This window comes from Eriocheir sinensis, chromosome 6, assembly GCF_024679095.1.
Source record: "Eriocheir sinensis breed Jianghai 21 chromosome 6, ASM2467909v1, whole genome shotgun sequence".
Classification (NCBI taxonomy): Eukaryota; Metazoa; Arthropoda; class Malacostraca; order Decapoda; family Varunidae; genus Eriocheir; species Eriocheir sinensis.
This window is the reverse complement of record NC_066514.1, coordinates 5,755,804-5,769,138: the sequence shown is the minus strand read 5'-3', so window position 1 is coordinate 5,769,138 and position 13,335 is coordinate 5,755,804. Positions and strand designations below refer to the sequence as shown.

Here is a 13,335-nt window from a genome sequence, read left to right as displayed (position 1 = left end):
CAAAACTGCGTTCCCACGGTATAAGTCGCTATTTGTGCGCGTGGATTCATGACTGGCTCACAGATAGACAACAGCGCGTAGTTCTCAATGGTGAAGCATCCGATTGGCAACCCGTAACCAGTGGCGCGCCAAAAGGATCAGTCCCGGGGCCAACACTATTCATTATTTACGTGAACGATTTATAAATTGATATCCTATCAAAAGTAGCCAAATTCGCCGACGACACCAAATTAGGAGGTACGGTAACGAACAGTAAAAATTATAAAAAATCAATCAGATTTAACATGACTTGCCGATTAGAGCGACACGTGACAAATATATTTCAACTTAAATAAATGTAAAGTAGGGGGCTCCTGTGGTCCCGTGGTAGTCTCCGCCTTGCGCTCCGGTGGGGTGCTAGAGCGTAGTTCGAGACCTGCCAGGTGCCATGGGAGTGGAATGGTGGGCTCTTTCCGACACCCTCAGCCCCGTTGTTGGGCATCCTCCTTGAAAAAATTGGGCATCTTTCTATCAGCCGTTTGGGGGGTTGCGCGGCATGCACCGCCTTTCTCCCTTGGGGTATAACCCCAACGAAATCCACCCCCCCCCAAAAAAAAAAAATGTTAAGTAATTCACAAAGGTGAAAAGAACCCTAACTTTAAATATCAGATTCAAGGACATGAGCTCAGCGAATTAAAACAAAAAAAAAAATATCTTGGTGTCATTACCAGTAAAACTCTTAACCCGTACAGTGTTTAGTACATATAAATACGTTTTTCATTGACAGTAAAGAGGGATGATTTGACGAGTCTTCGTATTTTTTTAATAGATGTTAAAGGGCCTTTCTGGACATTTGTCCGCATTCCAATAGCAATCATGATACAAGAAGGTAAGTTACTTTCTTCTAGGTATTTACTCATTGAGTCTATAATCAGCAAGGCATGTGGAATGCTAATTTATGGTTCAGAGTAATCGGAAATGAAAACTGATCGTCGGAAGCTTCATAGTATTATGTTGAGCTTTCAGAAGTACACACACCCTTCAAGCGAGCGGTGTTGCCTAATGCGCATCCAAACATTTTGTAGTACTTACAATTCCTGTTTATTTTTTTGTGATGTAAAGAAGTATTTAAACAGTACCCACGCTTTAGGGTTGTGAGAAGTGCTTATAATGGAAAAAATATAGGCTCCAAAAATGTCTAAAATAAATTTCCCTTTCCTGGTATGACATCATTAGCTCTGAGACGGAGAAAAATAAGAGGACGAGCACTCTAAGGGTCACATTCCTCACAGAAATAATATATATATATATATATATATATATATATATATATATATATATATATATATATATATATATATATATATATATATATATATATATATATAGGGACGAGCACTCTAAGGGTTACATTCCTCACAGAAATAATATATATATATATATATATATATATATATATATATATATATATATATATATATATATATATATATATATATATATATTAATTACTATTATTTTTCAAATAATAATTACAAGAAACACCTATTATAGGCGTTCTTTAAGTAATAATTTCAAATAAGTAATAACTTAATTATTTGCTTATAAATATCTATATTTTTCCTCTTTCTTTTGGTATATAGGACAAGGTAAAGAAAAAAATGTCATCTTACTTTCTTATTTTAGGCATTTATTTAAGTCTACTCTTTTTATTCAATTTCTGAAAGTATGAAAAAGGAATTATGTTCGCTATTTTAACTTTTGTTTGAAGTTGATTTAGATTTTTGACAAACATTTTTCATCTTTTTAATATTTTATCATCGATATCTAGGAATTTTTTTTTTTTACTGTTCTATAAAAAACGAGCGATAGTGATCATTAATCTCCTATCCTTCCTGATTAAATAGCTTTCTGAATAAAAGATATTGGTCCATAAATAAATTAGTTACAAGAAGAACATAAGCAATAAAGTTTTGATTTTAAGTGAGCCGGTGTTGTGTCATCTGCCATCCACGTATCGTAAGACATCCCATCCTGATCTGCGCATGCGCGGAACCCGATGTTTACAAACACAGTGTTGATATCGTAGTTTGTCCAGGCAAGATGGCGGCAAGACAGCATGGCAGCTTTTATGGGAAAATGGCCAAATTCAAGAATGACATGGACCCCATAATTCAGATAGCCTACCATTAAATGGAGAGAATCCGAGAAACATGATCATCAATCAGAAGAGTGTAGGTTATCTCATTTATTACATATACTGACATACAAGGGATGGAAGTTATCTCATTTATCACATTTACCGACATACAAGGGGTGTAGGTTATCTCATTTATTACATATACTGACATACAAGGGGTGTAGGTTATCTCATTTATCACATTTACCGATATACAAGGGGTGCAGGTTACCTCATTTATCACATTTACTGACATACAATGTTTCAGGTTACCTCATTTATCACATTTACCAACATACATGGGGTTTAGGTTATCTCATTTTTCACATTTACTGACATACAAGGGTAGGCGGTGGCTGAGTGATTAGCGTGCGGGGTTAGCATTTATCACGCCGTGGACAATGTCGATTCGAATCCCCACGCTACCACCTGGGATTTTTTAGTCACCGCCGAGTGGCTTAAGACTACCCACAGGCTGTCCAGAAGACCACCTCTCATCCCGGATTCTACAAGAAACCGCTCAAGCGAATCAAAAATGAGTTCCAGGGGGCAGCATGAGCCAAGCATAACTAGCGCCACTATAAAAACTGCCTGCGCCATGACGGGCTTGGGCCGACCACCAGGCCCCTGAAGAAAGCCTACCGGCGCTATAGGCTGAGATGTAAACAGAAAAAAGTTACCTCATTTATCACATTTACCGACATACAAGGGGTGTAGGGTACCTCACTTATCACATTTACCGACATACAAGAGGTGTAAGGTACCTCATTTATCACATTTATCGACATTCAAGGGGTGTAGGGTACCTCACTTATCACATTTACCGACATACAAGAGGTGTAGGGTACCTCATTTATCACATTTATCGACATACAAGGGGTGTAGGGTACCTCACTTATCACATTTACCGACATACAAGAGGTGTAAGGTACCTCATTTATCACATTTATCGACATTCAAGGGGTGTAGGGTATCTCATTTATCACATTTATCGACATACAAGGTGTGTAGGGTACCTCATTTATCACATTTATCGACATACAAGGTGTGTAGGGTACCTCATTTATCACATTTACCGACATTCACTGGGTGTAGGGCATCTCATTAATCACATTTACCGAGATACAAGGGGTGCAGGTTATCTCAGTTATCACATTTACCGACATACAAGGGGTGCAGGTTATCTCAGTTATCACATTTACCGACATACAAGGGGTGCAGGTTATCTCAGTTATCACATTTACCGAGATACAAGGGGTGCAGGTTATCTCAGTTATCACATTTACCGAGATACAAGGGGTGCAGGTTATCTCAGTTATCACATTTACCGACATACAAGGGGTGCAGGTTATCTCATTGATCACATTTACCGACATACAAGGGGAGCAGGTTATCTCATTTAACACATTTACCGACATACAAGGGGTGTAGGTTATCTCATTTATCACATTTACCGACATACAAGGGAGCAGGTTATCTCATTTATCACATTTACCGACATACAAGGGGAGCAGGTTATCTCATTTATTACATTTACCGACATACAAGGGGTGCAGGTTATCTCAGTTATCACATTTACCGACATACAAGGGGTGCAGGTTATCTCATTTATCATATATACTGACATACAAGGGGTGTAGGTTATCTCATTTATCACATTTACCGACATACAAGGGGTGTAGGTTATCTCATTTATCACATTTACCGACATACAAAGGGTGTAGGTTATCTCATTTATCACATTTACCGACATACAAGGGGTGCAGGTTATCTCATTGATCACATTTACCGACATACAAGGGGAGCAGGTTATCTCATTTATTACATTTACCGACATACAAGGGGTGTAGGTTATCTCATTTATCACATTTACCGACATACAAGGGAGCAGGTTATCTCATTGATCACATTTCCCGACATACAAGGGGTGTAGGTTATCTCATTTATCACATTTACCGACATACAAGGGGTGCAGGTTATCTCATTTATTACATTTACCGACATACAAGGGGTGTAGGTTATTTCATTGATCACATTTACCGACATACAAAGGGTGCAGGTTGTCTCATTGATCACATTTACCGACATACAAGGGGAGCAGGTTATCTCATTTAACACATTTACCGACATACAAGGGGTGCAGGTTATCTCATTGATCACATTTACCGACATACAAGGGGTGCAGGTTATCTCATTTATCACATTTACCGACATACAAGGGGTGCAGGTTATCTCATTTATCACATTTACCGACATACAAGGGGAGCAGGTTATCTCATTTATCACATTTACCGACATACCTCATTTACCTCATTTACTGACATACAAAGGGTGCAGGAAGAAACTTTCATATTTCAAGCAATTTTCAAATTCAAAACATACGTCAACATTTACTTTAAAAAAGATATAAAATAAAACTCAGGTGGGACATATCGCGATAGGCAGTCGACAAAGACACGGTACCGTGTCGCAATTCATCCACCCTTTGTTTGTAAACAAATCCCGCGCATGCGCAGATTGGATGGGATGTCTTAGGATACGTGGATGGCAGATGACACCACACCGGGTAGGACACGTAGCAATGGGTTTAAGTTGGATAAGTTCAGGTTCAACAAAGACATAGGCAAGAATTGGTTTACCAACAGTGGTGGATGAGTGGAACAGACGTAGAAGTCATGTGGTGAGCGTCAACACGATAGATACATTCAAGAAGAGGTTAGAGAAGTTCTTGGATGGGAGGGGTATGGGGCGTTAGTTTGGTGCCGTGGTCTGGGCGGCATATTGCACTGTCTCGCGAGACCTCCTTCCTCCTCCTCCTCTTGTTGCGGAGGGAGCCCGACGGGTGGGTAGGGGGGTCGAGGAAAGGCAAAGCCCTATATATATATATATATATATATATATATATATATATATATATATATATATATATATATATATATATATATATATATATATATATATATATATATATATATATATATATATATATATATATATATATATATATATATATATATATATATATATATATATATATATATATATATATATATATATATATATATATATATATCAAATGATTTGTATTTCTTGTTTACAATTTAAGGGGCAAATAGAAAAAAAAAGTGCAATCTGGTATGACCCCCGTCTATGACAAAAGACGACATTGTACGGGTTAAAATGAGCGATCAATGTACGGCGGCGAGTAAAAAAGACAATGTGATGTTAGGACTAATCTCAAGAAACTTTGATTATAAATCACCCGAACTTATGACGAGATTATATTCAGTATTTATAAGACCCCATCTAGAATACGCCGTCCAGTTCTGGTCACCGAATTATATCAAAGATCAAATTTTGCTAGAAAAGATTCAGAAACGAGCAAACAACCAAATTCCAGCGTTCCGTAACTTGCCGTATGACGAGCGTTTAAAGCGTTTATATATGTTTTCCTTAAAAAAAGCGAAGGGTAAGAAGAGACTTAATCGAAGTGTTCAAAATCCTTAATAGATTCGAAAGCATTAACCCAGAAAGTCTATTTCAGAGAGACCCCAAGACAATAACACGCATCAACGGTATGAAGTTAAAGGGAAACAGATGTAACACATTGGCGCGCAGAAGTTATTTCAATAGCAGAGTCGTCGATCACTGTAATAGACTCCCACCGTCAGTAGTCAGTAGAGTATCAATAGCTTTAAGTCTTCATTGGATAAATACTTCAGGGATATAAGATTTTACTGACCCTTTTCGTAAGTTTCAGGCACACTGCAGCACGGCGCCAACCTGACGACTCAATAATCTCCCCCACAGCATAGGTCACCAGTAGCGTAAGTTAAGTGTAGTAATTTATTCTTATTTATCTCTTTACTGTAAAATTTTCATGTCCCTTTCTTCCTTAAAGGCACATGGTGTTCTCTTCTAACTATTTCCTGCCGGCACGTTGCCGGAGGGAGAGGTGGGTGGGGAGGAGCCTTCATCTATTATGTCCTGTCCTATCACACGTAGGTTACTAGTAGTAGCGGTAGTAAACAGACACCCTCGCCATAGACCGCCAGGTCTTCTGGTATCTGTTCTTCCTATGTATATTCCTATGTATAAAACGGGTTGGAGGAGCTGCTGCGAGCAAGGAATATGTATTACATAAAGTCAATTTAAATGAAAATAGATATGGAAACAGGTCACCAAAAGATTACCTCAACCTCATTATGCCACAACTAGGTAAACTAGGTGAATAAATTCGTTCGCATCAGCTCCATTACTTACCGGAAGCCACCACATGAGGCGATCCGCCAAAAAGTATCCAGCAATAGTTCCTCTGTTCGGTCGACACAACGCCTGGAATACAATGAAATGAGACTTCAGTACATCTGTATGGTAGCTCCTGTATCTGTCTCTCTGCCATTCACCTGTCTGCCTAACACACACACACACACACACACACACACACACACACACACACACACACATCTTAAGGAAAAGTTGGATGATTTTAAGGAAAAGTTGGATATGAGAGAATATGGAGACGGGACAGCGCGAGCGTAGCTCTTTTCCCGTATATCACAACTAGGTAAACAACTAGGTAAAATACACATTGTGAAGGCTTAAGTAGTTTTATTGTATTTGCAAGTCGTAATTTTCGCCCTCTGTTATTTGCACTGACTTTCCCTTTCGTAAGTACCTTTGATTCTCCCCTGCTTCACTGTTTCATTTTCTTAATTCAACTCTCTGCTAGCTTTCTCATTCGTTCCTCAATCGTTGCTTCACTCCTTCCTTATTTTCGTTTATTCTGTCGCTTCGCTTTGAGTTTCAGAAGCTCTGCCTTCTGCCTCATTACCCCCTCGCCGAGTTTACGTGCGGAGAAGCTGACGGTGGCCCAGCAGACCTTCCCGGGCTTTTCCACCCCTAGCCCGCCTACTACCTCAGGAGTCGTCAGCCTCCTGCCCTTACTACCGGTGGCTCCTAGGACCTTGAGCCAGTTCTCGGACTACCCGGATGAATCTGACGTCTTCGTCCACCTAGAAGACCCTGGGCCAGCTCTCCTGCAACCTTAACGTGACTACCCACGTCTACTCGTGGTTGTGAAGTCCTTGCTGGCTGTCATACTCACCTCCACTGCCTCACCGACGGAGCCGAGTTCCAGCCGGCAAATCTACTACGATTTCCTCACCATCTACATCGAGGATAAGCTGCTCTACATAGCTGCCGTGTGTACTCGTGGCTGTGAAGTCCTTGCCGGATGTTATACTACCTCCACTGCCTCACCGACGGAGCCGAGTTCGAGCCGACAACTCTACTACTTCACCGCCGGCTACCTCGAAGTTGAGCTACTCAAGGCTGTACATCTTCATTACTGTGATTTCTCTTTTTTTTTTTTTTTTTTTTTTTTTCGTTGTTGCCTATTGCGCCGGTAGGCATCTTCCCGGTGGGGCCTGATGGTCGGCCCAAGGCTTCTTCCAGGTGGGGCCTGATGGTCGGCCCAGCCCGTTCTGGCGCAGGCGAGTGTTTATAGTGGCGCCATCTTGCATTGGCTCATGCTGCCCCCCGGAACTCGTTCTTGATTCGCTTGGACGGCTTCCTCTAGAGTCCGGGTTTATGGGTGGTCTTCAGGACAGCATGTGGGTAGTTTTAAGCCACTCGGCGGTGACTGAAAAATCCGAGTGGTAGCGTGAGGATTCGAACCCGCGTCGTCCATCACGCGGCGAATGTGGGTCCAGTACGCTATCACTTCGGCCACCGCCTACCCTTGCAAGTATACGAATTTGAAAACCCAGTTAAGTGTTTGTAATCCTCTTTGGTCCATGTGGATGGAGTATTCCAGAACTTGTTTAGAGGTCTGGCAATTGAGCTGCTAACTTCTGTAGCCTAGAGCCCCAGTTACACACACACACACACACACACACACACACACAGGTAATAGTAACTAAAGAAGATATATATAATATAATGGAGATGGAAGAGAGAAAAGCAGTAGGACCGGATGAGGTCTTATTTTGAAAGAATGCAGAAGTCAGCTGATTGGACCGGTATATGATACTATAAAGTGCTCAATATCAACTGGTAGGGTACCGAAAGAATGGCGGAGGGCTGAGGTGGTCCCTATATATAAAAGCGGGAAAAAGGAAGAACCTCTGAACTATAGACCAGTATCATTGACCAGTATAGTTCACAAAATGTGAAAAAGTGATGAAGAAACAATGGACAAAATTTCTAGAACACAATATAATTACAGAAAACAGTACGGCTTTAGACAAATACGTTCATGTGTAACAAACTTAAGCTTTAACTCGAGTGACGGACATAACACAGGAGAGGGATGGATGGGTAGACTGCGTGTACTTGGTCTTGAGGGCTTTTGACAAAGTTCCACACACAAGACTATTATGGAAGCTGGAAAATGGAGGAAGATTGAAGAGGAAAATTAAAAATTGGAAAACGGTGGTAAAGGACATGAAATCGGAATGGAGAAATTAAGATAGTGGGGTGCCTCAAGGATCGGTACTGGCAGCAATACTTTTTCTATTGTATTATATATGATATGCCAGAGAAAGTAAATAGTTACATGAGCTTGTTTGCAGACGATGCGAAATTGCTGAGACGCATAAGAAATAGTAAAGACTGTGAAATTCTGCTAGAGGACCTAAATAAGATTTGAGATTGAAGTAAGAAATGGGACATGGAGTTTAATGTGAAGAAATGTCATGTAATGGAAATGGGTAAGAGTGAAGGGAGACCAAAGTGGACATATATAATAGGAGATGAAGAAATATTAAAAGTTCAAGAAGAGAGATCTGGGAGTGACAATACAGAATAATCAACAGTCTGAGAGTCATGTAAATATGATATTCGGAGATACGTATAGAATGGTAAGACATATAAGAATAGCATTCCACTTCATGGATAAAGATATGACGAAAAAGATGATTACCACTATGATTACACCAAAGTTGGAATATGCGGAAACTGTGTGGTCTCCCCATAAGAAGAAACACGTGAAGAAAATAAAGAATACAAAGGATGGCAACGAAGATGGTTCCAAAACTAGAGGGATTGTCATATGAAGAAAGGTTAAAGGAAATGGACCTGCTGACATTGGAACAGAGAAGAGAAAAGGGAGACCTAATACTAATTTACAAATAATTGTGGAATATAACTGGACCAGACAATATACCCTGCAGGATACTAAAAGCTAATGCTTGCATTCTTGCACCTATCCCGCAGGTTATATTCTCAGACATTACAAACCGGAGAACTCCCTCAGGACTGGCTTTTGGCAAATGTGACACCAGTTTTAAAATCCGGAGACAGAACCCTCCCTATTAATTATAGACCTAATTCGCTAACCTCAGTTCCCTGCAAAATTTTAGAACATATAATTCATAGACACTTAATGGACAACTTTGAAAGGCAAAACATACTGACTGGCAGTCAGCACGGCTTTCGGCCCAAACGTTCGTGCGAGACTCAATTACTTGTGATCACACACGACATTTTGCAGTCCCTTAACAACCCCAAAACTAGACAAGTTGACGCCATAATACTTGACTTTGCCAAAACCTTCGACAAAGTTCCCCACCAAAGACTGTTAGCTAAATTATAATACTATGGCATACGAGGACAACTTTCTAACTGAATTACCACGTTTTTGACTACCCGCAAGCAAAGAGTTGTTCTTGATGGTAGTCAATCCTCATCTATTCCTGTAACTTCTGGGATACCTCAAGGCACCGTCTTGGGCCCCCTTCTTTTCCTTTCTTACATTAATGATCTCCCACTATCACTTACCTCTACTACTGACTTTTTGCAGCTTAGTTTATCGACCCATTTTAGATAGGGATGACTCTTCGACAACAGGACGATTTAGCTGCACTTGAAGACTGGGAAGCCAAGTTACAGATGACATTTAGACCAGACAAATGCCATCACATCCGTTTCATCCGTACTAACAAACCTATTCCCTTCATTAACAAACTCCATGACACAAACCTAAACACTGTCTCTTCACACAAATACCTGGGCGTACACATCTCAGCAGACATGCGGTGGAACACACACGTGAGCAGCATCAGGGCCAAAGCTCACAGAGCACTGGGGTTCCTGCGTAGGAACCTTAGCAGGTGTAACACATTCATCAAAATTCTTGCATACAAAATACTCGTTTGGCCACACATAGAACATTGTGACACCGTCGGGGACCCACACACTAACAATTATATAAATATATTAGAGGCCATACAAAACAAGGCTGCAAGATGGGCCAGACGTAATTACAGACACACGACATCAGTCACTTTGCCTAAACAATACATAAAGCTAGAACCATCAGTAACACGACGACGAATACAGACAACAAATGCTATATAAAATCACAAACAATTTAGTAGACATAAACAAAGACACTTATCTACACCCGACAACTACACAACCCACTAGAGGCAGCCTCAACCTTATACACTACACTTACCAGACTAACACCAGTAAATTCAAATATTCATTCTTTCCCCGCAGCATCCAAGAGTGGAATCATCTCCCATCTCATGTAGTTAATAGTCCCACTCTTGACATATTTAGGTAAAGACAGGTTTCTGAGGCTACTGACAGCAATCTCTACTCTGTTCCCTCCTACTATCTCTATCCTAAATTTCAATCCAAAGCTGGATGTTGCGCCTACGTGCGCAACGACATCACTTGCTCTCGTGCCCACGACCTTGACTCTTCTGAATTTTCCACCATCTGGTTAAGACTTCACTGTCATTCTATTACTAAATACATCTGTGCTGTTTATCTCTCACCTAACTCTACCAACTATGTAAAATTCTTTGACTATTTGAATTCTAAAGTGGAGCACATCTTGACCCACTCTCCCTTCGCTGAAATCTCCATCCTAGGAGATTTCAATGTTCACCACCAGCTTTGGCTTTCATCCTCTTTCACTGACCATCCTGGTGAACAAGCCTACAACTTTGCTATCCTCAACGACCTAGAGCAGTTGGTCCAGCACCCTACACGTATTCCTGACCGTCTTGGAGATCGGCCCAACATTCTAGACCTCTTCCTTACCTCAAACCCTTCTGCTTATTCTGTCAAACTGTTCTCTCCGTTGGGCTCCTCCGATCACAATCTTATTTCTGCATCCTGTCCTATCGCTCCTGTACATCCTCTGGACCCACCGAAGAGGCGATGCTTCTGGCATTTTGCTTCAGCTCGGTGGGACGACCTGAGGATGTACTTTCCGATTCCGTGGAATGATTATTGCTTCCAGGATAGAGACCCTCTGTGTGTGCTCAGCGCATCACAGAGGTGATTGTCTCTGGAATGGAGGCATACATTCCTCGTTCTTCTCTACTCCTCACGCTAAAAAGCCTTGGTTTAATCACGCTTGTTCTCGTGCTGTCAATGATAGAGAGGTAGCTCACAAAAGATACCAGAGCCTTCAAACTAATGCTAATTATGAACTTTACATTTCTGCCCGAAATCGTGCCAAATCTATTCTCCGACTAACCAAAATTCTTTCATTAATAGAAAATGTCAAACCTTGCTTTCTCTAACTCTTCCCGTGACTTCTGGCATCTAGCCAAAACATCTCCTCCAACTTCACTTCTTCATCTTTCCTCCACTCCTCAGTCCTGACGGCAACACTGCCGTCTCATCTATCTCTAAGGCTGAACTCTTCTCTCAAACTTTTTCTAAAACTCCACTCTGGACGATTCTGGGCATATTCCTCCTACTCATCCCCCCTCTGACTCCTTTATGCCTGTTATAAAGATTCTTCAAAATGATGTTTTCTATGCCCTCTCTGGCCTCAATCCTCAGAAGGCTTATGGACCTGATGGAGTGCCTCCTATTGTCCTTAAAACTGTGCCTCCGTGCTGTCACCCTGCCTGGTCAAACTCTTTCGCCTCTGCCTGTCAACATCTACCTTTCCTTCTTGCTGGAAGTATGCCTTCACACAGCCTGTACCTAAGAAGGGTGACCGCTCCAATCCCTCAAACTACCGTCCTATTGCTTTACTTTCTTGTCTATCTAAAGCTTTTGAATCAATCCTTAACCGTAAGATTCAAAAGCACCTTTCCACTTCTGACCTTCTATCTGATCGCCAGTATGGGTTCCGCAATGGGCGTTCTACTGGTGATCTCCTAGCCTTCTTAACTGACTCTTGGTCATCCTCTCTTAGCCGTTTCGGTGAAACTTTTGCTATTGCGCTGGACATATCAAAAGCTTTTGATAGGGTCTGGCACAAATCTTTGCTTTCTAAACTACCCTCCTACGGTTTCTATCCTTCTCTCTGTACCTTTATCTACAGTTTCCTTTCTGACCGTTCTATTTCTGCCGTGGTAGACGGTCACTGTTCTTCCCCTAAATCTATTAACAGTGGTGTCCCAAAGGTTCTGTCCTATCTCCCACTCTGTTTCTGTTGTTCATTGATGATCTTCTTTCCAAAACGAACTGTCCTATCCATTCCTACGCCGATGATTCCACTCTGCATTATTCAACTTCTTTTAATAGAAGACCCACCCTTCAGGAACTTAACGACTCAAGGCTGGAGGCTGCAGAACGCTTAGCCTCAGACCTTACTATTATTTCCGATTGGGGCAAGAAGAACCTGGTGTCCTTCAACGCCTCAAAAACAGTTTCTCCACCTATCCACTCGACACAATCTTCCAAACAACTATCCCCATATTCTTTGACAACACCCAGCTATCACCTTCCTCAACACTAAACATCCTCGGTCTATCCTTAACTCAAAATCTCAACTGGAAACTTCATATCTCATCTCTTACTAAATCAGCTTCCTCGAGGCTGGGCGTTCTGTACCGTCTCCGCCAGTTCTTCTCCCCTGCACAGTTGCTGTCCATATACAGGGGCCTTTTCCGCCTTCGTATGGAGTATATATCTCATGTGTGGGGGGGCTCCACTCACACAGCTCTTCTGGACAGAGTGGAGGCAAAGGCTCTTCGTCTCATCAGCTCTCCTCCTCATACTGATAGTCTTCTACCTCTTAAATTCCGCCGCAATGTTGCCTCTCTTTCTATCTTCTATCGATATTTCCACGCTGACTGCTCTTCTGAACTTGCTAACTGCATGCCTCCCCCCCCTCGACTTTCTACTCATGCTCATCCCTATACTGTCCAAACCCCTTATGCAAGAGTTAACCAGCATCTTCACTCTTTCATCCCTCA

The 13,335-nt window shown here is 41.4% G+C and overlaps 1 protein-coding gene across 1 annotated transcript in view; it reads right to left on the bottom strand.

Moving 5' to 3' along the window:
* The window catches only part of LOC126986883 (sodium/glucose cotransporter 5-like), a 141,619-nt gene extending 131,286 nt beyond the window's left edge, over nt 1-10,333 (bottom strand). The window contains exons 1-2 of the mRNA XM_050843358.1: nt 10,211-10,333; nt 6,422-6,493 (exon numbers count right to left, since the gene is read on the bottom strand). Coding sequence (XP_050699315.1) covers nt 6,422-6,493; nt 10,211-10,333 — 195 coding nt within the window. The remainder of the gene's footprint in view (nt 1-6,421; nt 6,494-10,210) is intronic.
* Between the last annotated feature and the right edge of the window lie 3,002 nt (nt 10,334-13,335).